Source organism: Panthera leo, chromosome C1 (assembly GCF_018350215.1).
Source record: "Panthera leo isolate Ple1 chromosome C1, P.leo_Ple1_pat1.1, whole genome shotgun sequence".
NCBI classification, from domain to species: Eukaryota; Metazoa; Chordata; class Mammalia; order Carnivora; family Felidae; genus Panthera; species Panthera leo.
In genome coordinates this window covers 25,067,876-25,093,890 of record NC_056686.1, presented here as the reverse complement: position 1 = coordinate 25,093,890, position 26,015 = coordinate 25,067,876, and the positions used below count along the sequence as shown (strand labels likewise).

At 51.6% G+C, this 26,015-nt stretch overlaps 2 protein-coding genes across 5 annotated transcripts in view; both read left to right on the top strand.

Annotated features, from left to right (window-relative positions):
- The window catches only part of PHC2 (polyhomeotic homolog 2), a 115,982-nt gene extending 112,820 nt beyond the window's left edge, over positions 1-3,162 (top strand). For all 4 annotated transcript variants that reach the window (XM_042949479.1, XM_042949480.1, XM_042949483.1 and 1 more), the window contains one exon: positions 1,766-3,162. In XM_042949479.1, the coding sequence (XP_042805413.1) occupies positions 1,766-1,920 (155 nt within the window). In that variant the 3' untranslated portion in view covers positions 1,921-3,162. The remainder of the gene's footprint in view (positions 1-1,765) is intronic.
- Positions 3,163-21,806: 18,644 nt separating this feature from the next.
- A3GALT2 (alpha 1,3-galactosyltransferase 2) lies at positions 21,807-24,094 on the top strand. Its single transcript, XM_042948548.1, has 4 exons — positions 21,807-21,910; positions 22,090-22,179; positions 22,461-22,598; positions 23,407-24,094. The coding sequence occupies exons 1-4, from the start codon at positions 21,807-21,809 to the stop codon at positions 24,092-24,094; spliced, it is 1,020 nt and encodes a 339-aa protein (XP_042804482.1).
- Positions 24,095-26,015: the final 1,921 nt, after the last annotated feature.

Below are 26,015 nucleotides of genomic sequence, written 5' to 3'. Positions count from 1 at the left end.
ATGACAGCAGGGGCTCGAAGCCCAGGATCTCAACCAGCGAACTCAGGTCCAGGCGTGGAGGAGCTCCTGCGGCCGGTTCCTCTCGATCTGAACACCCGAGAGCTAGAGACACATGACCCGTCTCCTTGCACAAACCCCAGATCTGGCGGGACAGGCACAGGGTCACCGCAGTGGGCATGCTTGTTCAACAAGGGGAAAACGGGGGATACAGGAGCCATGGCACTAGTTCCGAAACCTAGCACGGACACATGTTGGCATTCCCGAATTAGGACTCAGAGCCTAGGGGTGACTTTCTTTCCCTTTCTTGGTTCCACCCTCTGAGTCATCCTTTCTTTCCCATGAAAGGCAGCCTGGGCTTTCAGCAGGGGCGTTTTCTCAGCCTGTTTGTACTGCTCCTCATTTTCTATGACTTCTGACCCTTTCGGTTAGAGCAGTGTCTGTGCGAGTACGATTCTCTTAAAATCTTTGTGGGCTTCCTATGCGAGTTGTTGGGGTTCACTCCATTAGACAAAACCCATACCCAAAAATGCTCCAAGGTAAGCCTTCCTCTCTGTCGGCTTCTTCTGAAGCTGGGGGACAGTGCCCCTAACCTCTCAGAAGTTCCGCTGTTGAATGGCAAGGATCCGTGAGGCACGCCCATGACATCCTTAGAGAGCCCTCTGAGGCAGCACCTTCATGCTTCCAAGGTCTTAGCGAAAGATTGATCACACCCTCAGTTCCGTCTCTAGCCCGTGTCCCACGTCCTGGCTTTGACCTCTGCCTAGAGACTACCTTGTAGTTTCAGCCTCATTTGCTGTCACAGAGGCTAGCGATTTTCAAACCAGCCAGTCCTAGCTCCTTGATGTGGAACAGTTCTGCCTTTTCCTCGCCTCTCCTCAGTTTCCTGTGCACAGCATCAGACACCAGGCGAAGCCTCTGGCATTCTGCTGGAAGCGTCCTCAGATTGCTCAGTTCGTGAGGCACGTTAAACTCACCGCGTGACCCCCGGCGGCAGGGCGGCCACATTTGCTCCGTTTTTTCCGATTTCCAGGAACAGTTTCTTCACTTTCCTCGAAGCCTCACCCAGTTTCCTCACAGGCCATCAGACTCCCGCCGAGCCTCGAGCCTCTCTGAGTGTCTGAGACGCCTCACTGACTCCTCACGGTCCTTCCAGCTGCCGCCTCCTGGCCATGGAAGCACCCCTCTTCCGGGAACCGAACTTCATTCGTTACCCCAGAGCGTAGTGGCTGCTCCCCCGGGTTCTGTGGGTCGGGGATGCGGCTTAGCTGCACAGCACTGGCCTGGGCTCTTACGAGGCCTCCATCAGGATGGCAGCCAGAGTGCAGTTGTCTGGCTTGGAGCCGAAGGACCAGTTCCAAGGTGCCCCACTCAGGCGGCCTCAGTTCCTGTCCACCTGGGCCTCTTCGGAGTGCTGCTCCAGGGTCCTCACGATACAGTCGCCAGCTTCCTCCAAAATAAAGCAAGGTGGCAGCTGCTGTACCCTTGGTGACCTAGGCCTGGAAATCACACGCGGTCACTCCTGCAGCACCGTGTTGCTCTGCTGGGTCCGCCCAGTCCATTGAGGGGAGGGTCCAGTGAGGACACACGGGTGAATGAGGAGGTGGGACCACTGGGGGAGGCGCTTGGCCTCTGACGGCAGGATGGCCTTCCTCGAGGTGCGGGGCGGCCGGGAGGGTTAGACGAGATCATACGTCTCCCGCGCAGTGACCGCCAAGCGCGAACGCGGGAGCTCAGGGTGATGCGGTCCTTGGTGGTGTCCCCTCAGGCTGCCAGGAGATAGCAGAGGAGTTCCGCGCCCAGGAGATCGACGGGCAAGCCCTGCTGCTGCTCAAGGAGGACCATCTGATGAGCGCCATGAACATCAAGCTGGGGCCGGCCCTGAAGATCTACGCACGCATCAGCATGCTCAAGGACTCGTAGGGCCGGCCGGAGAGCCAGGGGTCTGGCCCGGGCTCCTCCTCCCGACTGAGCAGAGCCAGGTGGACGTTCCTGAGGGGCCCAGAAACGGGGCCAGTCGGAGGGAAGGGCTCTCCCTGTGGGGCGTGGCTGGTGAGGAGGGCTTGGCACCCCCTCAATGGCTCTCAGGGGCCTTTCTTTCTGTGGGAGGGGCAGAGAGGTAGGTGGCGCAGAAGATGGGGCTTTATGCTTGTAAATATTGATAGCACTGGCTTCCTCCAAAGTCCCAATACTCTAGCCCCGCTCTCTTCCTCTCTTTCTGTCCCCCATTTTCCAGGGGGCATATGGTCAGGGCTCCCCAACCTGAGTTGGGTTACTTCCAAGGGCAGCCGTCAGGCCTGGATAGAGGCCTCGCGAGCCCTTGCCTGCCTTCCTCCCGCTTCTTTCTCCAGGCCTGGCTAACTCTTCCGTTGCCAGCTTCTCCCCCTTCAGCCCGTTTCTGAAGCAGCCAGGGGCTCTCCCCCTTCACCCTCTGCAGGTGGAGCGAGAGAAGCTGGGCCCGGTTCGGCCACGCCCACTGGCACAGACGCCTTAACGCTGTGTGTGTGACTGGATGACTGTGTAGGAGCCTGGACTGACAGATGGGCCCAGAGCCACCCTCTGGCACCTCCAGGTGTTCTGTAGCAAACAGCCACTTAGTGCTTTGTCCTGGACTCCACTCAGCCTCAGGATGGGGAATAGAAAAGGAGGGCAGCCTCTGTGCAGAGGGTTTTCCTTTCCAGAGTGGGCACGCTGTCTCCGAAGCCCTTCCCACACTGTGAAGTCCCCCCGACTGCCCTGCTGTGCCACGAACAGCATTAAGGGAGCTGCTGTAGGCCGGGCGGGGCCTCCTGGCCTGCCCGCCCGCCCGCCCCAGGAGCCCCTGAGTGGGGGCCCAGAGAACGTCTGAGGGCAGAGAAGAGCCAGGGTGGCGTTGCCGCGAAGAAGGCAGCCTTGGGCCTCCAGTTCCCACACTTGTTTGCCTCTGGAACTTGCTAGCAATTTGAGCTACCTGCGGAGGAGGCAGGGCAGGAAGGGCGAGGGCCTGCCTCTGACTTGCCCTGTCCTCGGAGGCTCCTGGGGGAGGAGCGGGGCTCTCCCTGGGAACAGGGTGAGCACCTTTCTCAGCTTGTTCTATTCCCCACACACACCCCCAGGCAGGGTTGGAAATGAAGGACTTTTTTAACCTTTTGTTTTCATTTTTTAAAAATAAATCTGTAAAATCTGTTTCTTCTGTGCCTTTCTCCACTGGCTCCTTTTCGTCCACAAGGAGAGGGGTGGTTTCCTGGGTTGGGGGAGGGACGGCCTTAACTGGACAGCACGCCCTCCGCGCTTTGCTGGGGCCCGGTCCGTGGTCTGAGGGCGCCCTTCGTCCCATTTCACAGGAGGAAGCTGACACGGCCTCTCTTTCACCCTTGTCCCTTGGAGTGGGAGGGTCCAGAGCCCCTCAGCTCTGAGTCCCCCTCCCCGCTTCCCGCAGGGGAGACGCAGTGCTCTTGGGCCAGGAATAACCTGGAACACCTGGGGCAGAGCCCAGACTTCCATCCCCAGGCACACACCCTCGGTTGTTGCTGCGCAGTGGCTCCGTGTCCGAGAGCCCTTGGGATGGCTTTGGTTCACTCGGCAGTCTCTGAGCAGTTGTGGGATGTTGGAACAGCTAATTATTGGAGGCTTTGTCCTCGCGCAAGTGACACCTAAGTCTTGAATGAAGAAGAAAGGGCATTCTCGACGCAGGTGGCTCTGCAAAGGCATGGGGGGGGTGGGGTGCGGATGGTGGGACTCGAGCTGAGCTGGCCGGAGAGGCCCCGGTGTGTGCGGCCAACAGCGGCTCGTGTGGCCCTGTGCCTCCCTGAACCAGGCCTCATGGAGCGCAAAGCAGCCCCTGCCCTGCCCAAATGGAGCTGAAACTCCCTTATGAAACTCCTGCGCCTGACCTCCTGCTCCTTCCAGCCTCTGGGTTTTTCCTTAAGGCAGTGCTTCTGCTTGTTTAAAATGTGGGTTTGAGGCCTGGGCCCCAGCACACTGAATCAGTCTCCAAGGGTGGAGCCCGGGAAGATATGGCATAATAACTTATAGGAGTTTGATACCACCTCTTTGGAAAGCCAGTTAAATTGTAACTACTACCTGGAGGAGAAGGAGAAGCCGACTTATGAGTTTGATTACCCAGAGGCCGGAGCCCCGACTGGAGGGGCGGCTCTGCCAGGGCCAGGCGGGGCGGAACCCAGGGGAAAGCGGGAAGGTGCGGGGAGCCACCCGGTGGAGGAATGCAGGCCCAGCGGGCAGGTGCACTGGGGCCCCGTGCGGATCCGGACAAGCCCCTTCACCCCAGACCCCCATTTTCCCTTCTGGGGAAAGTGAAAACCAGGCCTCTCCTGAATTTGTTCTTCATGTGTGGTGAAGGAGGAAGACACTGAAACTCCTCAAAGGGGCCATGGTGAATTCGAGGGCACTGACACAAGCAAATACTGTTGGTTTTGTTCGGGTGACAGGCCCCACCTGTTGTAAGTTGGAAGGGTGCTTCTTTAAATTTTTTTTAAACATGTATTCATTTTTGGGAGACAGAGAGAGACAGAGCCCGAGCCGGGGAGGGTGAGAGAGAGGGAGACACAGAATCAGAAGCAGGCTCCAGGCTCCGAGATGTCATGTCAGCACAGAGCCTGACGCGGGGCTCGAACCCACAAACAGTGCGAGTGTGACCTGACCTGAGCTGAAGTAGGAAGCTTAACCGAGCCACCCAGGCAACCCGAAGCTTGCTTCTTTAAATCCATAGGGAGAGCCCCTGCTTGCGAAAGCTCACGGTAGGCCACTTTTACCAAAACCCTACAGCAGTACCTGTTTCCACTAAGGAAAACAAATGCCAAGAGGGTTTTTGTTTTATGAAAAAAGGCAAAAAGTGAAAATAGCCTTTGCTTTGCAGCAAGCTGCCATAGAAGCTCATGCAGTGCTAGGCCCTTCCGGGGACCGGGGACCCGGGGACCGAGCTCCTTCCGGAGACCGTGCTCCTTCCGGGGACCTGGGACGTGTGGCATCTCCGTCCCCACAGCTCTGGGAGCATCTGTGCTTTGTCTCCATTTATTTTGTGTATCCGTTAGCAAGGCGACAGTGTCCTAAGGGAGCAGAAAAGCCCACCATGGGTTACCCTTTGGATCCAGGAATGCCGAAAAAAACTTTCCATATGAAGTAATGATTCAATTAAAACTTCACTTTTATGCCTTTTCTACTGAGGGCAGTTTTCATAAAGAACTCTCTTCTTTCAGATAGGAGGAAAACCTGTATCCGTTCCTGTTTACGCTTTACTCAGAATTTTGAAGACTTTCTTGATCATGAGCCACGGTTTAAAAAAAAAGGTCTCCCGCTCTCATATACATACCTAAATATAGATCTCTGAAACAAAAATTTCATAAAACAATACCTACCTTTATGTGCAATACATTCTAATATTTTCTTTTCAATTCTCTTCCTGTTCATACGTTTAAATCTTGGTCTTGATCCCTGATCCACAAAACTGATTTCTGAGAACTTGCAAACTGCACTTTTAGAAAACCCTGCCCAGTGTAAACTTTCCAAAACCCTTCCCTATCCCTATCTTGTGTGGCTCTTACACTGTGCTGGGTGACCGGTGTATGTACCCCATTTTATTGTGAGTTGTCCAAGGTCACAACCAGGTGACCAGTGCCCTTGAGATCTGGCAGAACAGGATTTTCCCTGGGCAGCAAACACCTTAGCGGGACTCACAGACCATAGTCCTCTCCCAGGGCTCCAAGATGCTGAAGAGAGGCGCAGGGACCCCCCAAGGCAGGTAAGAGAAGTCAGTACAAAATAGCTCAGAGCCTCTGGCCAACCAGAGCCGGCGTGCCTCAGATTCACCTTCTCCCAGGTGATTGGCCCCAAGGGGGTTCCCAGCCCCCACCCCATCCTGGGGCCAGTTTCCTCCAGCAGGCACCGCCCCCAAGGGAGTCCCCCTCAGGGCAGTCCGTCCCTGCTGGCTTCTGTGGGTGTGGTTTCTGACAGATGGCCTGCAGCTGCTTTGTCCCAGTCACCAGGAACTGGTTATTTCTCCCCTGGCTCCAAGCTAGAGGGTTCTTCCTGGCAGGCTGTCCCCACAGCTTCTAGACATGGCTCTCAAGGAGAGACTCAGGTGAGTTGGGGACACTGCCAGCATGTGGGGGAAGATGGGGCAGGACAGCTGAACTGGCAGAAATCCACCCTGGTGGCCAGAACAAGGCAAGGAGGAGGCACAAAGGCTGAGCCATGGAGATCCTGGGCAAAGGAGACTCTGACAGGGGACATCACTCAAGGGGTAGAGATGGTCCATGGGGCAGAGCTGGGCGGGCGCAGACTGCGTCCTGGGAGACCTTGTGGCTCCTGGGGGAGAGTGGGGTTACTCCCCTGGCTTCCCTGAACTCTGAGCCCCCTTGGTGAGCGAGAGAAAGGCCTAGTTCTGCGTCCCCTGCCATAGCCAAGACCTCTCTCTAGTCCCACTGGGACTGACCGTCCGGAGTTGAAATTTGTTCCCACTTCAGAACTAATGCTTGTTCTTTAACCCCTTCTTGAAAGCGAGGAGGTCGGAGAGGTTAGAGCTTGGAGTGGGCTTGAGGGACCACTTTCTGCAGGTGGAGGGGGGGCGGAGGGGGTGCCTTTGAAAATATCTGAGCAAGCCATGTGGAAGAATGGGTCAGGCAGGGGCCCCTGTGGACTAGGGTTCCCAGCTGGGGCATGGGAGGGGGCGGCAGGAGCTGGCAGGTGCCCACCCGGCCCTCACCCGGGGCCACTTGGGGCCCGCTCTGCCTGGCTGCCTTGGCTGAGGTCCAGTGCCCAAGATATGCATCAGCTTGCCCTACCGAGGTTGGGGGTTGGGGTGGGTGCCGGCTAAATGAGTCAAGGTGGTGAAGGCTGAGAGCGGTCCATTCTAGCCTTTTCTCGCCCCTGCAGCGCGGACAGGTGGTGTTTCCCAGAGTGTACCTCTGGGGTAGCATTGCTTCCGGGAGCCAGCTGCAGCCCGCCCTCCCGGAGCTTGGTGGGGCTGGTGTGTGCAAGGGGAGAGAAAGCTTCCTGCAGGAGAGACACTGACCGGGGGGAGGGGAGGCAGGGGGGATGTGAGGTGCCTTGGGGGAATATTAACCCAGCCAGAGACCGTTGGGAGAGGAGCGTTAAGGTTGAGCTGGGGCCAGGTCAAAAGGTGCCCCAAATGCCACGTTCTGGCTTGGGAATCAGACCTAAGTTCAAACTCAGCTCCACCGCTTAACCAGCCGTGTGACCTTGAGCAAGTGATTTAATGTTTCTGAGCCTCAGTTTCTTCATTTATAAGGTGGAGATAATCATGGCATCTCCTTCAAGGGACCGTGGTCAGACCTCAATGCGATACGGACATAAAACACTCGGCAGGCAGAGTGCCTCAGTAAATGTCTGAAGATATTTGTAGAGTGCAGACTTAACGCTGAAGCAAACAGAGTCTTGAGAAAGGAGTCACAGTTTGGGAAAGAATGAAGACAAGGAACCTATTCATTGCTTCATTTAGTTTACTGAACAAATATTAATACCACCAACCATGAGGCAGGCTCTCAAGTTTGGCCCCAAGAAAACAAAAGGTAATAGAATGGCCCTGCCGCCTGGCGGGGCAGAAGTACAGAGTAGAGTTTGGCAAGTGCTTGAGTAGAGGTTTGCACAGGTGCGGAGGAGCATATGGCAGCAGGTGTTGGAGGGGGAGGTCGAGGAAGGCATCACGAGGAGGAGGCTGGGTGTAGAAGAATTTTCTGGAGCTTGGTGATGGTTGATAGCAAAACAGCAATGTGGGCAAAGATACAGAGTTGGGGAAGACACTAAGTCATGGCAAGTTTAAGGAACTTCACGGAAAGAGATGGGGCAAGTTAGTAGACAGTTACAGGAGTCCAGATGAGAAGCAGGGGTGGGGAAGAAGGAGCCTGGGGCTCTGGTGGGGAGGTGGAAGCAAGAGAATTTGGTGACGAAGGGCTCCGAGGAGCGAGGAAGTGGTCCCACTTGGGTAACTTGGGACCCGTCAGAGAGAACACGTGGACATTACGATTGCATTTACCAGGATGGAGGAGACCTGAGTGGGGAGCAGGTTTCTGAGGAAAATCCAGAGTTCCTTTTTGACTTAAGTTTGAGGCACTTAGGAGACATCCAAGTAGAGAGCCCAGGTGGCACCAGTGCCCCCGGGGGTCCTCTGTCACTGTACCTATGATGCCCAGAACAGTCCCACCAGAGAATCCGGTTCCAGGATGGAACTTGATGAACTACACCACACAGTATTATAAGACTTTTGGTCTTTTTCCTATGCTCCAGGCATAGAACTCCTAAAAACCTTGCAATTTCCTGAGTGATAGGACTATCTGTTGTTATTCACAATGAGTCACATGGTGACTTAGGGTAGGCCCCTCAATTGTCTCAGGATGGGACTAACCACCTGAATGGCCAAGTTGACTACACACTTGGAACTTTCAGCCCCACCCCCGACCTCCAGGGAGGGAAGGCAGAGCTGGAGACTGGCTATAAAAACTCCTGAACAGTAACGTTTAGAAACTTTCCGGGTTGGTGAATGCATTCATATGCTGGGAGGGTGGCCCATTCCAACTCTGCGGGGCCAGAAGCTCCTGACCTCACTCTATGTAGCACTTCCTCTGGGTGTTCATGCGTACCCTTTATAAATAAACCAGTAAAGATAAGTAAAGTGCCTCCCCGAGTTATGTGAGCGGTTCTGTGAGCAACTTATGGAACACGAGGAGGGGCTTGTGGGAACCCCTGAGTTATGGTCAATCAGCCAGAAGTAGGGGTGGCCCAGGATTTGCAACTGGCTTCTGAAGAGGGGGCCGTCTCACAGGACTGCGCCCTTGACCTGTGGGATCTGGCACTAACTCCAGGTAAATAGTATAGAAATGAATCGAATTGTTGGACCCTCACTTGAGGCTGGAGTACTGACTTGGTTGTTGGTGTTGGAAAACACCCCAGAGGGTGACTAGAACGTAAGGGGAAGCTGGACAAGAGAGGAGTATAAAGAAAGACATTTTCCTCCCTTAGATAACATTAAAAAACAAAATTCATCTGAGTAAATCTGAAGACCTAATTGGGTTTATTTACCGATTCATGAACCAGGCATCTTCTCAGCAGATAGAAAGGAGCTCCGAGGGGCCGTACAAAATGGAAGGCTTTTGTACGCAAAAGGGGATGGAGGAAAGGAAGCTTCTAGCTAAAAGTGGACTGTTTCAGGGTACCTGGATGGCTCAGTCAGTTGAACATCCAACTCTTGATTTCGGCTCAGGTCATGGTCTCACGGTGTGTGAGTTTGAGCCCCACGTGGGGCTCTGCGCTGACAGCGGGGAGCCTGCTTGGGATTCACTCTCTGCCCCTCTCTTGCTTGTGCGCACTCATTCTCTCTCTCTCTCTCTCTCTCTGTCTCTCAAAATAAATTTTTAAAAAAGCGGGCTGTTTCAGGTAAGGTCACTTTCCTTTGGGGGAACGTGGGGGGTCTATCAGGCAGATAGTCTCACTAGTGCTTACCAGGTAATTCTAGACTGACTGGTTAAAAGTTACATTCCTGGGAGAAGGTGAAGACTGCAATCCCCTTTGGTGCCAAGTCTTGGCTTGCTGACAGGGGGCTTCGTGTGAGTGCCTCCATTTGGGGCCCTGTTGTTTCTTTTTTAACACTTCCACCCCCTTTTGATCAGACTCTCAGTTGAGTTGAGAGACATGTCCAAAGTGTAAAAAGTGCCTCTCTCCCAGCTATCACTCCCAAGTTCTCCCAGTTTTCGCTGATCCTGTGCACAGGTCATGACCTCAGGATTACATTTGAAGTTGATCATTCTCTTCATTCCCCTGTTTGATGTTCCAGTCCCAGGAGATCATTTGCTTGGTGGTTAGGGGCTTTGAACGTGCATTTAAAGTTTTTGAGAGAGTACAGTGCCCCAGGGTTACTCCTATGATTATCATAAGCAGGATACCTCTCCATATCTAGAGTGCACCAAAGAGCCACGGTCCCCAAGACCCAAATCAATCAAAATCAAATAAGTCAAACAAAGACCCCATTGAAGGAGTCCTCTTTTTAAGCCAAGTGGCCTGCTCAGCAATCTTATGTAACCTTGTTTCAACTTCCCAGAAGTGTTAATCCAGGTGCGGGAGGCGGTGTTGACCACAGCACAGATACCTCCTTGCTCAGCCCAAAGTTAATCAAGGGCTGTCCTATTGTCAAAAACCACCTTGGCCAGAGAGTCTAAGGACTTTCATTGGGCCACCATTGCTCTAGCACAAAGCCATACTTTGAAAGTTAAGAAGAGTGTGCTGATCACAGCCTCATTTGTATTCACTCCCAACCAGGGAGGTAGACACCTAAGGAACCAAATCCTGAATCACAAAAGCCTCCTGGTAGGTCCTTTCTAACTTGATGGTGTAAATTTAGGGGAGTTGACCCACAGGGTGCCTTAGTTTGTTGGTGAACAGTTAGGGGCACAGCTAACCCGTTAGGTAAGAGTCATCGCCTGGTTATGCACCAACCATGTAGGCATTCATAGGCCCAAAGGAAGATGAAAACCGCCCCAGACATAGACCCTGTGGGAGTACTGCTCCCGCTAGGGTGGCTCTGTGAATGGAGTCCACCACCATGGACAGAGCAGAGTTTTTGAAAGCTAGCAGTCTGAAAGGTTACCTCCCTTTAGCAATGGCCTGGAGATACAGATGCTGGTGCTCTCTTTCCAGGCCAATGCCAGCATAAAGGAAAGAAAAGAACAAAGGGTTTTACATTAAAGTAGGGGGTCTCCATCTGGCACCTTGGGTGGATGCGGTCTATCTGGCTGTCAGCCAGCTACTTCTCTTCCTCGTCAATTTGATCTGGAAGTCTCCAGCCTCTGCACAGGACCAGATGTCAGGTGGAGCCTTCTTTAGCTGTGCAACGTGTACCCAAGGTTCAAGTCCCTAAAGGTGGCTGCCATCTGGGTAGCGAGGTGGACCTGGTATAGTCCCTTCCAAGGAGATTCAGGGCATTCTCTGTCCTTGTGACTCCCCGTCAGAAGGGTGGGAGAAACTTGGAAGCATCTGTTTGGAGAGTCAGAGCCAGATATTTCAGGAAACTAGAAGAATTCCAGGTCTAGTCCAGTTTACAGGCACTTAACAAAACCTCAAAGACAATACACAGGATTAGAATCTAGTATCTACAAAGGGACAAACATAATTTTTCTCTCTACAGTTACCTCCACTTACCAAATATAATCACAGTAAAACTAATTTGTTTGCATTAAACCGGCTTGATTATATAAGTGCGTTAAGAACAGTGGCTGATTGACCGTACAAGTCCTTAAGACTGCTTTGTTGGAACTTTTCATAAGGAATTTCAGACTGAACTTTTAAGTCTTTGAGATAGGGAGCCAAGCCAAGGGCTCCACAGTAGATTTTACCTAAAATACCTACAGTTTGGGTGAATTCGTATCCATCAAAACCTCGGTAATATAACCAATGCTTCCCAAGGTGTCTTATTACAAGGAGAACCAGATTCACAGAGAACGTATGCAAATAACTAGCTATATTGCCATGAAAAAAAAAAAACAAAAAACAATAGTTTCTAAATTCTGGAGGGATCAGGTCAGAGAAAAAGTAAATGTTTCATCTTTGTTTACAAAGGTACACACTTTACTGAATTGCTGTAAGTCATGTAGCCTTGTCAGATAAAAGGTTTCCTTAAATACAGAAAAACAAAACATTAAGGAACCAGAAACACTTCAGACAAAAAGTCAGAATAAGTTACAAGCATCCTTCCTGCTCGTTCTGTCCCATGTAATCAATACTTGTTCTGCTTGAATCAGTTTTCCTATTAGTTCTGGAGATTTTTACCCATTTCAGTTTTATGATCTTAAAGTTGTAAGAAACCTGTACTGAATCTCCTTAAAGCCGAAGCACTTTTGCAAAAGCATCAGAGTGAAACATACCATCTGGGAATGACAAAAGGCTCGAAAATGGCCATTGCTAAATAGCATTGAGAAGGGAATTTGATTATTTCTGTAACATACAACATTTTAAGATAATAGCCAGGATTGTGGCTGATAGCATGACACCAGGACATACCAGATTTCCAGGAGTTTCACATAATTTCTGGAACACTTGCATACCTGCGCAAATACAACATAAGGAAGGCTTCATATTACTTATTTGACAATGCTCCCCATGTAATTTAACATGTCAAATAAGCTACATCAGTTTGGCCTCTCTCTTTTTATAAGGAGAGAGAACAATTCTTTTATAGTTTTCCACAGATCCTGTGGAAAATCTCAAAGTTCCTTCCAGGTCAAAAAGACTTCCTTCAGCATTATATTGTAGGGGGAGGAGGAAAAAGTTGGTAAAAGGTCTTAAAAATACTTGAGCAAATAAGATCACAGGTTATTGGGGAGCATTAACTTGGTTATCTATTTAACCATGACAATTAGAGACTCTAAACAAATACAGAGAGTTAAGTTGTAAAACAAAAAAGAGCTCTTTGCCCTTCTAATAGGGAAGGCTTGGTTCTCTTAAGCAATCAAAGATCTGATAGGAAACACAAGAAATTATTTTGACAGGCCACAAAAATCTTTGTTCTCTAGGCAGATTACTTAAAGGTAAAGAGAAAGCTCTGCAATCTCTTAGCAATATCTTATCTTTCTTTTTTTTTTAAATATCTTTCTTAGGCCAACAGTCTAAGAGAAAGGATCCCAAGCAGGCTCTGTGATGACAGCACGGAGCCCAACGCAGGGCTTGAACCCAGAGATTGTGACCTGAGCCAAAATCAAGAGTCAGACAAGCGACTGAGCCACCCAGGCGCCCCCGATTTTTTAAACTTCTGTCCACTCCAATCTTAGCCATCTTGACCACACATAAAATCCTTTTCCCAAGATTCCTTCTCAACAGACCATCTGCAACCTTCTTTTTTACCAGATTTTGTCCTGTTTTTCCTCTTTCCCATTCTGAATAACCAGCCTTACTTTTAGGACAAAATAACTTTCTTTTCCCTCAACAAAAATGCAGTTCCATTCCTCATATCTTCTCTTACCGAAAATGTGCATCCTACTTTCCTTTCATACAGAGAACTTTCTTTATTAATTTCTAGTAGTTTTATTTTCCTTCTGTTAAGAATTAGAGTTGACCACGGGTGCCTGGGTGGCCTAGTCAGTTAAGTGTCCGACTCTTTTTTTTTTTTTTTTAAGTTTTTTATTTATTTTGAGAGAGAGCGAGAGAGCAGGGGATGGACAGAGAGAATCCCAAGCAGACTTCAAGCTGTCTACATGGAGCCCAATGCAGGGCTTTAAACTCACAAACCAGGAGATCATGACCTGAGCTGAAATCAAGAGTCAGATGCTTAACCAACTGAGCCACCCTGGAGTCCCAAATTTCTGATTCTTGATTTCGGCTCAGGTCATGATCTCACAGTTTGAGTTCGAGCCCCGCGTTGGGCTCTGTGCTGATAGTGTGGACTCTGCTTAGGATTCTCTCTCTCCCTCTCTCACTGCCCCTCCCTCACTCTTTTGCTCTCTCTCTCTGTCTCTCTCTCTCTCTCAAAAATAAACATTAAAAAAATTACAATTGACCCTCAAACAACATGGCTTTGAACTACATGGGTCCATTTATAATGGATTTTTTCTCAATACGGTACAGTATTGTAAATATTTTCTCATCCTTATGATTTTTGAAATAACAATTTTTTCCTCTAGCTTCAAGAACACAATATATGATACATATAACCTACAAAATATGTGTTAACCTCAGTAAGGCTTCCTGTCAACAGTAGGCTATTAGTAGTTAAGTTTGAGGGGGTGTCAAAGATTATATGCAGATTTTTTTTAACATTTATTCCTTTTTTGAGAGACAGTGTGAGCAGGGGAAGGACAGAGAGGGAGACACAGAATCTGAAGCAGGCTCCAGGCTCTGAGCTGTCAGCACAGAGCCCAACCTGGGGCTTGAACTCACAAACTGAGATCATGACCTGAGCAGAAGTCAGAGGCTTAACCCACTGAGCCACCCAGGCAACCCAATTATATCCAGATTTTTACTGCAAGCGAGGGTCAGCGCCCCTAATCCCCACATTGTTCGGGAGTCCATTGTATGTACTTTGCTGGAGTTTACATTTCAAGGAGATAGCCCACACCGGAAGAGGAGAGTCCCTAGAGAAGACCAGGTAGAACATTTACACCTCGAAGGCACAGGGAAAGAATGCGAAACCCTCCAGGGACGCTTGTTCCCCAAGGTCAGAATTTTTACAGTACCTACATGCCTTTTACAATGAATAAGGGTCAGGTTAATTGTTACAAAGAATGAGTGGACTTTGAATGGTCTCGAGAGCTGCATTTCTGGTCTTGCAAATATTTGTGGGATAAGGACAGTTGCCTTTAACTGCTCTGAGAATTGTGTTGCATCTTGAAGGACTTCCAGGGGCTGACACACCCATGCACCTACGTTGGAATGTTTTTCTTTCCCTCTGAGTACATTCAGCTTAAAGGAGAAGGTCTAAAAGAATTCCTATCTGGCTCGAAATATCAGCTCCCTTTGGCCAAGTTTATGACCAGAGTGTTATTACCTCCTTTCAAATATCTTGTCAGGTTTCAGTCGGGACAAACAGTAAATATTTCTGGCAGTAGAAAACGATCCTGCAAACCCAAGAGGCACCCTCAAAGAAGGTGCAAAAGATATTATCTTCACAAGATCTAGAGCCCTTCCCAAAGATCAAGAACAATGGCCTAGATTTGGAAAGGGAGGGACAACGTGCAAACTTACTTTTTTTTTCTTTCTACCAAATACTAAAGAGATCCAGGAGAGCTGACTCTGGTAAGAATATTCTCAGCTTCAGGTGGCTTCTTCCAGTCTTTCCCAGGATCCCACTTGCAAGCCCTGAGCGAGGTTTAAAGTAGAGATTGTAGGGGCACCCGGGTGGCTCAGTAGGTTAAGCATCCAACTTTGGCTCAGGTTGTGATCTCCCAGTTCAAGCCCCACATCAGGCTCCTTGCTGACAGTGTGGAGCCTCCTTGGGATTCTCTCTCTCTCTCTCTCTCTCTCTCAAAAGAAATAAACTTTAAAAAGATAGCGATTGTAGCTCCAGTATCTACAAAATATCTACCAATATCTACCAAAATTAGTTTTAATTTTATTTTTTAATATTTTTCATGTTTGTTTACTTTTGAGAAAGCGAGGGAGAGAACATGAGTAGGAAAGGGGCAGAGAAAGAGGAACACAGAATCTGAAGCAGGCTCCAGCCTCTGAGCTGTCAACACAGAGCCCGACACGGGGTTCAAACCCATGGACTGGGAGATCAGGACCTGAGCTGAAGTCTTAAATAAGTGATCTCCTCTAAATGGAATGTTCTCTGGGGCACCTGGGTGGCTCGGTTGAGTGTCCCAACTTTTGATTTTAGCTCAGGTCATGATCCATCCCAGGGTCGTGGGATCAAGCCCTGTGCTTGAGGTTCTCTCTCTCCCTCTGCCCCTCTCCCCCTTGCTCACATGTGCCCTTTCTAAAAATAAAGAAAATTTTAAAAATAAACAAATAAATAAGTGGAATGTTCTCCAAAATGGCAGTTGTAGTTCTAGGTTGCTTGAGTAAGATTTTTGCCATTTTGTAGGTATCTGTAGCTTTCAGCACTGCAGTTCTTAGACACAGAATAAGTCAACAGACTGGAAGATGGTGTGCTCAACTCTTGTAATTTAAAAAAAATTTTTTTCGTGAACATTTATTTATTTATTTTTGAGAGAGAGAGCAAGAGAGCACGAACGTTGTGGGGGAGGGGCAGAGAAAGAGGGAGATACAGAATCCGAAGCAGGCTCCAGGCTCCAGGCTCCGAGCTGTCGCTGTCGGCACAGAGGGGCTTGAACTCACAAACCGCGAGATCGGGACCTGAGTTGAAGTCGGACGCTTAACTGACTGAGCCACCCAGGCGCCCCTCAACTCTTGTAATTTAAGAATCCCATTAGTAGTAGTAGTTATTCTTTTTGAGCCAAGCCTTTGGGTGTCTCAGAACCAAACTAATACTTAGAAGAGATGTGCTGCTGGATTGGGAATTGTGTGACGCTTTACGGTGTACCTCGTTGCCTGGAGGTTTTCTTGAGGTTGGCAGGTGACCTACTGCGAATCTTCGCCTAACCTAACAGGAAATTTTGGGTTAAGTGGCAAGTGTTCTAACAGGTTTTAAATGTTTGACCCACGCCCACCAATTTGGGGAGCTTTTGAGATTCCCATTAGCAATAGCCTTTACCTGATGGACATAACAGAGACCAACAGTGACCAAAGAAATGGGACTGTGGGCACCAGCGGTAACCTGTGGACTGGCCAACAAAGGGCCTGTGTGCTCCCCCCAGCAACTCCCAGTGTGGAAGTGGGGCCTGGGGGGAGGGCTGAATCACAGACCCCGGAGAACTGAGTCCAAACAGATGGGGACTGGAGCTGCCACCGGCAGTTCCCAATGTGGAATCTGGGGACAGAACGGAAGGTCTGGGGTTTCCAAGAAAATGGGGGTAATTCACACTAAACCAAGGACTAGGGGCTTGGGTTCTGGGTGGAACTGTCTGTTAGCTCAAGCTGACCAGCCCCAGACTGGAAAGCCAATTGGATCAGGAGGCTGATGCAAAGTATGTGAGCTCAGAACCAAGGGGACCATAACCCTCAGAAACAGCGAGAAAGAGAATGCAAAGGGTTCGAGGTACCACGCCTGTGTTCCTCGTTGTCCCCAGAGCCTCCAGAAGTCTCCTTTGTTCCCGTCACCGCCAGCAAATCTGTTAAACAAAATTCAGTGGAGTAAATGTGAAGGTCTTAATCGGCTTTATGTAACGATTCATGAATCGGGCGGCATCTCATCTCGGCAGATACAAAGGAGCTCTGAGGGGGCTGTAGAAATGCTTTTCTAGGCAGAAGAGGTGGGAGGAAAGGCAGTTTCTAACAAAGAGTGGACTGCTTCGAGCAAGGTCACTTTCTTTTAGGGGAAAGTGGGGGTCCATCAGGCAAGTATTCTCACTAGTGCTGACCGGGTAATTCCAGACTGGTTAAAGGTACATTTCTGGGAGAAGGTGAAACTGCATTTAGCGACTCCATTTGGGGCCTATTGTTTCTTTAACAAAGACAAAAGTAACACCTGCTCATTGTACAGCGGAACATGAGAGAAGTATACCCAGCAGAAATCCCCTCTTCCCTCTAATTTCAGCCCCCCAGTAACTGGTGCATCTCCTTCAGAATCCGTGCGTCTAGTAGCCACCAGCCCTACGTAGCTACCAAGCACTTGAAATGTGGCTCATTCCAATTGAAATGTGCTATAAATCTAAAATATATACTGGATTTAGTACTTAGACTTAGTATGAGACAAGAATATAAAGTATCTCCACCATTTTCATATTGATTATATGTCAAAAGGATATTTTGGACACAGTGGGTTAAATTAAAATGTTATTAAAATTAATTTCAGCCCTTTTCACAGTTTTTTATGTGGCTACTAGAAAATTTTAATTTATATATCTGGCTCATGTTGTACTTCTTTGGTTTCTTTTTTTTTTTTTTTTTACTTTTTTAAATGTTTATATTTATTTTGAGAGAGAAAGAGAGAGCATGTACGAGCAAAGGCGGGGCAGGGAGACAGGGAAAGAGAGAGAGAATCCCAAGCAGGCTCTGTGAATGCTAGCACAGCCGGATGCGGGGCTCAAACTCACCAACCATGAGATCATGACCTGAGCCAAAATCAAGAGTCGAACCCAGGCACCCTTCATATTGTACTTCTATTGGATAATGCTTTTCTAGATCTTTCCCGACACGTTTATGAAAGACCATGGGTAGGCATGTCTGTAAATGGGGGCTTTCCCCTCATAGAAGTGAGATCAGCCTCTATACACAGTCCTGTTATTTCCTTTTCCACTTAACACATCGGGACCTCTTTTCCAGAATGTACATAGAAATCCACCTCATCCTTTTCACGGGTCCTGTTGCTTTCCACGGTATAGGTGTGCATAATTCACGAATCCAATTCGCCACTGATCAACACTGGGGTTTCCGAGACATCCATTCACTCTTTCAAACAAAGCTATGAGACCATCCTTGGTCTACCCACCGTGAGTCTCCATTTCTAGAGGCGGGAAAGCCGGGTCAGGCGAGAGCACTTCGAATGTGACCGCCAAGGAGTCAGATTCTGAAGGCTTCTTGGACAGGGCTGCGAGGTTTAGACTTTATCTTGCAGGCAGTAGGAAGGCTTAAAACTTGTTTGGTTTGATTTTGTTTTTCTAAATTGCTAACTGTGTATCTTTCCTGCATTAAAAAGCCAATATAAGCACATTTTAAAAACTTGAAAAAATAAAGGGAAAAAAAAGCCCTACTATAACTTATTGCATAGATACTGAAGTTTTCCTTTTTAGTCTTATTTTCTGGTGCACGTTTTAATTCCTGCTAAATTATCATCATACTGCCCAGGGGCACCTGGGTGGCTCAGTCGGTTAAGCGTCCAAATTTGGCTCAGGTCACGATCTCATGGGCCGTGAGTTCAAACCCCTCATCGGCTTCTGTGCTGACAGCTCAGAGCCTGGAGCCTGCTTCGGATTTTATGTCTCCCTCTCTCTGCCCCTCCCCTGCTCACACTCTGTCTCTCTCTCTCTCTCAAAAATCAACATTTTTAAAAATTTAAAAATAAATAACAATAATCATACTGCCCATTGATTTTAGAACCTGCTTTTTTCATTTACGGTTTCTGCATAAGCATTTTTCCACGTGACCACGGAGTCGTCAGAAAAAGGTTATTTAGTCGGTGGGCTGGCTGTTAGGGCCTTTTCAGCAGCCCGCGGAATGAATGCCTTCTCCCTGGTGCTTCCAGTCAGGATCCAACCAAGCCCAAGTGCCCCTCATATAAAGGAAACACACACTCCTCCACCAATCCCAGCCTCTCAGCCCCATCCGGTCGCCCCCATCCTCCTCCTTCCTTCCAGCCACACTTCTGGAGAGTCAACCCACGCCCCTGCCTCCACCACTGCACCTCCACTTACTCCTCCACCCACCCCACCAGTCAGGCACTGTCTCCTTTCCCAGCAACCCTGGCCGGGTCCCTTTAACCTTGACCAAGTCCTGCCTGCCCCCTTGACAGCCCTCCACCACCCCACCACCAACGCCCGGGTTCACGAGGGCTAACAGTAGCCCGGAACTGCCTTCCTGCCTCCAGCCACGCTCCCTCACCCCTCAGGGTCCAGGCTCAACTGTTTAGCTGCAGTACTTTTTTTCAAATAAAAATCTGCATCGGTCCCTGGAGGAAGTATCTTTCAGGGCTCTCTATGGTCCTCCAGATGAAGCCCAGCCCCTTAGCCTGGAATGCAGGGTGATCTGGCCCTGGCTTACCTTCGGCCTCACCTGTCCCCGCTCCCCACCTGCACTCCACCCTGCAGAGTGACCCGTAGTGCCATGCGCACCCCACATTTTCTCTCCCCTCTCACTTCTGTACATTGTTGTTTTCTTCTCATAGACCTCCCTTCCCCGCTGCTGCCTTCTTTGCCCGGATAACTTCTAATCATTAGAAGCCACCTCCTCCAGGAAGCCTCCCCAACTTCCTCCCCATCTGTCAAGGTTCAGTTGCCACCCTCCAGTTTGCCCTCCTAGCATCTTGTATTTCTACTGATGACAGCCTTTACTGTGCTGTGTTCCATTCATCTGTTTGAGGTCTGTCATCTGACCCATTTCCTCTCTTCCTGGCCATCCACATCTTCCTGATTCCATTCCCTGAAGATAAGGTCTGTGCCTCGCTCACCTCTGAATCCTTGACCTAGCAAGTGCATGATTCTGAGCTTGTGCCCAAGAAATATAGGGTGGAGGCATGCATAAGCAGAAACTAGTGAACATCTTGATGGATAAACTTTTTGCATCCTGAAGATGATCTCTGAGCAGACTCTCAGAAGTTGGGGTGATTGGATTAAAGGGTAGGAACAGTGAAAGCTTCAATCCCCATAGCTAAGTAGCTTTCCAAAAAGATCTAGCAATCTTCACTCCCACCAGCAACTGTAAGAGTGCCTGTCTCACTGTATACTTGAAGCATGGCTAGTTTTTGTTGTTTTGTTTGTTTTTTTTTAAAGCTCATTTTATAGGTAAAACATGTCACCCTGTTCTAATTTGTATGTCTTTGGTTACTAGTGAGGGTGAACATTTCCCCATAGATTTGCCTTCTAAATGTATTTCTTCTTGGATGTTTGGTCATGTGATGTGGACACTGTGAAAGCAGGTGGGCATTTTATAGGATGACTTTGGGGGTTGTGTAGGAAGGGGATGGAAGTTGATGCTTCAATGGTCCTGGTGGGGGATGTACAGGCAGGATCACTGTGGGGCCAGGAGTACCACAGGGGCCCGGGGGCGGGGGGTGGGGGGGAGGACATCCAGGAGGCGAAGTCAACCCACCCTGGGGACTGACAGCAGATGACGGGGGCGGGGGTGAGACAGAGGAAGGGGTTGGGGTGCAGTCAGGTTCCTGGCTTGGCCAACTGAACAGAAGGAGGTACCATGTGCTGAGAAGGTGCACAGGTGGACACAGGCACACAGACACCACTACAAGACCCCTCTCCTATCTACTAGCTACGTCTGATGAGGAACAGCCAAGTCGGGTCGCTGAGAAGGCAGGGAGGCAGGAGCGTCTGATCCGGCAGGCTTGAGAGAGACCAGGGGAGCCAGACTTTGGAAGGATTTGTAGGGCAGAGAGTGGAGTTGGAAGGTTGTCCGGGGATCATGAGGGTCTGTTCAGGAATAATGACAATTGCAACTGAGCTAGAACTGTGTGCAAGGCCTTGCCCTAACTGCTTAGTGTGTATCAACTCACTAGCCATCTCAGCCCTCCGAGGGAAGTATTCTTATCATCCACATTTTATAGATGAGGAGACTGTAGTGCAGAAGTCCAGAACCTTGCCCAAGGCCAGACAACTTACAAATGGTGGACTGGGATTGGAACCTGGGGGTCTGGCCCCAGTGTCCGTGCTCCTCACCAGGCAGTTCCAGCCTTTCGGGAGACATGGGCACACAGGAGGGGTGGGGGATACTGGATGAGATCCCCCAGAGGATCTCGACTTTGGGGGCCCTTCCTGGATGACCCCCAACCGTGGCCACACGCCAAAGCCGACCTCCTCCGAGCAGGAATGGGGCTTCTGAGCTCTGCTGGACGTACCCAGCCCAGTGGCTGGAGCCACTGTAGACGCGTGGCCCCTGACCACAGCCCACCCCCCACGCAGCCCCTCAACTCATCAGTGTCAGGCAGTTCTCAACTCCCAGTCACCAAGCCACAAACTTCCTTGCATCCCCTCCCAGTCTCTTCTCCTGTCCAAGGCCAGTCCTGTCCCCTACCCAGGCTAAGCACCCCAACCTCTAATATTATCGTCCTCCAAACCTGCCCAAGGTCATGTCCCGTTGCACTGCTGGGAAAAGCAAAAGATTATGTATCCAAATATTCATCAAAAGGGGCCTGGTCAGGTAAATGATGCTCTATCCAATAAATGGTATATTGGGCAGCTGGGGAAAAGGGGGGGCAAGCACTTCAAGTATTCAGAGGGGATAACCGCAAAGATAATGGTCAGTGGAGGCAGTGGAAAATGCAAGATGCAGAGCGGCATATCTACTGTGCTACCACCGATCGGGGGAGGGGAGGAGGGAGGATTTGCCACCATATTTATATTTGCCTGTATACGCACAGATCACCTCTGGAAGGAGGCACAAGAAAAGAGTAGTGCTGGCTCCCCTCCATGCAGAGCAACTGGCTGGATGGGACCAGGAAAGACTTTGCACTATATATACTCTTTTGTACCTCTGAATACCTGTACCATGTGAAAAGAATATATTTGTATCCAAAAATAAATAACCTGCAACATTAAAATTACATAAGCAATTTCTCATGTGTATGTGTATGTATAAATGAGTTGCTAATGCCCTCCCCACCACCCAGGACCTGGAAGAGACTCTTCTGGTTGCTGATCCTATTTGCACTTGGCCTCTTAGGGCTGTACCTGTATGGGCTCCCTGTAATCAGGTACAACTCCCTTCCCCCAGCCCTCAACGTGGGAACCAGCAGGGTCGGGGCCTCTTTTAAGTGCCTCCTTGAGGGATGGTGGGCGATGGCTATCTTGGCTGCACACTTGTCCTTGTGGGCTCCCCCTCCTTGTAAAGTGCAAAGAGAGAGGGCCCCTCACTGCTGCCCCCACCCCGCAGGCATCTGGAAGTCCTCATCCCCATGGGTGTCTGCCCTTCTGCCAGAATGGCCCTGCTGAGAGACAACTTCACGGGTCTCTTGCATCCCTGGTAAGGAGCTAACACCCACATGCCCTAGAGAGCTCTGCCTTCCGTGTCCCTGCCCTCCACACATCCCTCACCCTGGCAGGGCCAGGTACTCCTCCCAGGGGCCCCATCAGGTCACACATCTCCCAATCCTCTGTGTTGGATCTAAGCTAGGGACTTCTAGGGGCGGGGGCTGGGTGGGACCCATTTGTGGGGCCCTAGGGTACGGCACTGGGGAGGTGGCGGTGACAATGCACCAGACCAGTGGATGAATGGACCTATCTCTCCATCCCTGTCCCGGCCAGGGCCCGGCCTGAAGTCCTGACCTGTACCTCCTGGGGGGCCCCCATTATTTGGGATGGCACCTTCGACCCAGCTGTGGCCCAGCGGGAGGCTCTGCAGCAGAACCTCACCATTGCTCTGACTGTCTTTGCTGTAGGCAGGTAAGGCCTGGGGAGGGGAGCGGTGCTGTTCAGGCAGGGAGTGGAAGGGGTGTGCATGGGCCGCAGGGATGGGGCACAGGGTTCTCCCCGGCCGCAGGATCCCAAAGCGAAGAGGGAAGCAAAGACAGCACCTCTTGTCCCAGCCTCCAGGGGAGCAGGCAGGACCACCCTTTCCCTTTCCCTCCTCCCTAGACACCGGCACCATGGAGCCCACCCAGCACAAGCCCCTACCCAGGGACCGTCCTGACCATCTGCGTGAGGAACTGTCACAACCTCAGTGATGACAACAACGGCTGTTATTACAGCTTAAGATTCTGTGGGCAGGAACTCCCGAAGGGCTCCGAGCTGCTCCCCCATGAAGGGGCCTCCCCTGGGATGGCCGACTGCTGAACACGGGTGCGGCACCTGTCTTCACGATGCTGTCCGTGAGGCTGTCTGGGCTTCCTCACGTCGCCGCGGCATCACGGGTCCAGGCCTTCGTAAGCTTTAAGCTTCGAAGGCTCAGAGCCCTAACGAGGCAAAGGCTAACGCTGCCGGCCGTCCCAGGGCCAGCACGGCCCCTCTGCCGCGGGACCCTGTTGATCCAGGCGGGCACTGGGAGCCCACGGTCAAGGCAGGGAACCCAGGGCTGCGAAGGCGAGCGATCTGCAAGCCTCTGCGCCCGCCTTGAAAGCTGCTGCGGCTGGAGGGTTGCGGAGCTCCGGAGCCCGTGGCTGCAGGGAGCCGGGAGCCCGAGCCCGAGCGCGGCCGGGGGCCGAGGAAGGCGCCGCGCTCGGGCTGACCCGCCCCGCCCCACCCCGCCCGGCAGGTACCTGGAGAAGTACCTGGCGCGCTTCCTGGAGACGGCCGAGCAGCACTTCATGGTGGGCCAGCGCGTGGTGTACTACGTGTTCACCGAGCGCCCGGACGCCGTGCCCCGCGTGGCGCTGGCCCCGGGCCGCCTCCTGCGCGTGGAGCGCGTGGCCCGCGAGCGGCGCTGGCAGGACGTGTCCATGCAGCGCATGCACACGCTGCACGAGGCGCTGGGCGGGCGGCTGGGCCGCGAGGCGCGCTTCGTGTTCTGCATGGACGTGGACCAGTACTTCCACGGCGCCTTCGGGCCCGAGGCGCTGGCCGAGTCGGTGGCGCAGCTGCACTCCTGGCACTACCGCTGGCCGCGGTGGCTGCTGCCCTACGAGCGCGACGCGCGCTCGGCCGCCGCGCTGGCGCCGGGCGAGGGCGACTTCTACTACCACGCGGCCGTGTTCGGGGGCAGCGTGGCGGCGCTGCGCGGGCTGACGGCGCACTGCGCGCAGGGCCAGCGGCGGGACCGCGAGCTCGGCCTGGAGGCGCGCTGGCACGACGAGAGCCACCTCAACAAGTTCTTCTGGCTGCACAAGCCCGCCAAGGTGCTGTCGCCCGAGTTCTGCTGGAGCCCCGACATCGGCTCGAGGGCCGAGATCCGGCGGCCGCGCCTGCTCTGGGCGCCCAAGGAGTACGCCCTGCTGCGCGACTAGTCCCCGACCCCCCGCCGGCCCGGGAAGGGGGGCCCCTGAAGCCGTCGGGGCGCCCCGGAGGGCAGCGAGAGCTTGGATCGAAACAGCCCTGCCCGCCTGGCCGTGGGATCGTAGCGGTGGGAGGAGGAGGCCCTGGCCTTTGGGGAGCTAGCTGTTCTACAGGAGGGAAAGGTCCCTTTCCTCCACTTTCAACAGCCACCGACGAAGCACCGCGACAGTAGCGCGCCTCCAAGCTGCCCTTCACCTCTGACCTTACTGGATTCGGCTGATGCCTCCTGCAGAGCTATTTTAGCCCTTCCCGCCCCACCCCCCAAAGCCAGCCCCCAACCCCCTTTTTGATAAGGAGACTGAAGCACAAAAAGGGAACGTAAGTGCCTAAGGCACAGAGAAGCTGTGAGTCTGTCTGGGCAGCAGCTGGAGAGCCAGGACTGGCTCTCACTCCAAAGAGAGTAGCTTCTGGGTGAACAGGAGAAAGCTGCTGTCACAGAAAGAAACATCTGAGTCCTTGGCTTTGCTCCCCCCGCCCTCAAGCAACTTTGTACGTATTTAAGTAATATTATAATAAAATTATTTCAAAGGTATCCTTATGGCCCTCTCTCCTGGACAGTGTCCACAAAAAGGACATTTCCTTGATGCGGGGCCCATAGTCTGGGCCTGGTAAGTTTCCTTACTCGTGGCTGCTATCTAGACTTTTCATCCCCGGGTGGGGGGCTGCGGGGGGGGGGAGTGGGAAACACAGGCTCTGAACAGCAGGTGAAATCATCAGGCCCTGCAGGAAAGGTGGTTACGGGGCCAAGGAGACAGGGAAGGTAGCAGCTTGGAAGCCCCTGCGCTGTCGTCTGACACTTGGGGAAACTGAGGCCCTGGGAGGGTGGGATTTCACTCCAGGTCTCCCGAATCCAGTATGCAGTGTTCTCACAGACATTGCATTGTTATGAGCCTCCACTGTTCCCAGGAAGGACAGCAGTTCCAGCGTAAATCCGTCCTGATGGTTTTCACAATCTGATCATTTTTACAAGCGGGTTCCACTTATTGATGATGTGAAATAAGAGATCTCTCCCCTCTCAAACGCAGTTCAAAGCTCCCCACTGCCTCCCACCCAAACTGGATTAGCAAAACCCGGAAGGCGTTTTGGACTCTGGTTTAGATAAGCACAGGCCAGCTGTACCTTAGAACAGGTTATTGCTTGATGGCTCTGAGCTGGCACATTCCTTCCTCTCCCTTACCCTGCAGCATCCCCCGAGGGCCACCCACACCCACCTTCACACACACCCCGTGGCCATGAGAGGCCTGAGCACCAGCCAGTAAGATCTGCTTCTCTTCTAACTCTGCGCGTGACTGTGGACAAGTTCCTCACCTTGCTGAGCCTCGGTTTCCTCAGATTTGTAAAGCGGGGGTGCCCATCACCCTCCTTGCGGAGGTTGTCGTGATGCTGCAGAAAATGTGACTCGCCTTCTCCCCGTCCTTGCCTGTCCCTTCTCCACCAAGTTCATGGAGTCAAAGGCTTTGCCAAAAGAATAGCCATTTCCTGTTTTAAATGATGGCTGGGTCAGGGGTTTCCAGGTGCTGGACTGGGACAGCTTCACACTGTGGGTAGAGACCTTCCGGAGGACAGGGAAGAGTCAAGGAAGATGCAATGTGGAACAACCTCTTGGGAGTGTCTCCCTCCTTTGTCTTACCCAGAGGCCCATGGGGGGACATTAGAGGGACTTGGGGCAGAAGCAGGAATAACAAGGGCGGATAAGCTTCTTCTGCGGCCACTTCCATCGGTGTCACTGTCAGTCAGCACTGTCCTCAGCACCCAGGCCGGGGCCCTCAGAGACAGTGGAAGCTCCTGAGAGCTTCCAAGTGAGGAGGTGAAAAGCTGCCAGTCCTCCCAGTCCTCGGAGTGTCGCTTCTACATGCAAAATCTTCACCTGCC

Excerpts from the sequence above, each read along its gene's own strand:
- A3GALT2 (XM_042948548.1), top strand. The coding sequence starts at position 21,807 with ATGCCCTCCCCACCACCCAGGACCTGGAAGAGACTCTTCTGGTTGCTG. Across the intron at positions 21,911-22,089 it reads TATGGGCTCCCTGTAATCAG|GCATCTGGAAGTCCTCATCC; the intron begins GTACAACTCCCT and ends CCCACCCCGCAG. Across the intron at positions 22,180-22,460 it reads ACGGGTCTCTTGCATCCCTG|GGCCCGGCCTGAAGTCCTGA; the intron begins GTAAGGAGCTAA and ends TGTCCCGGCCAG.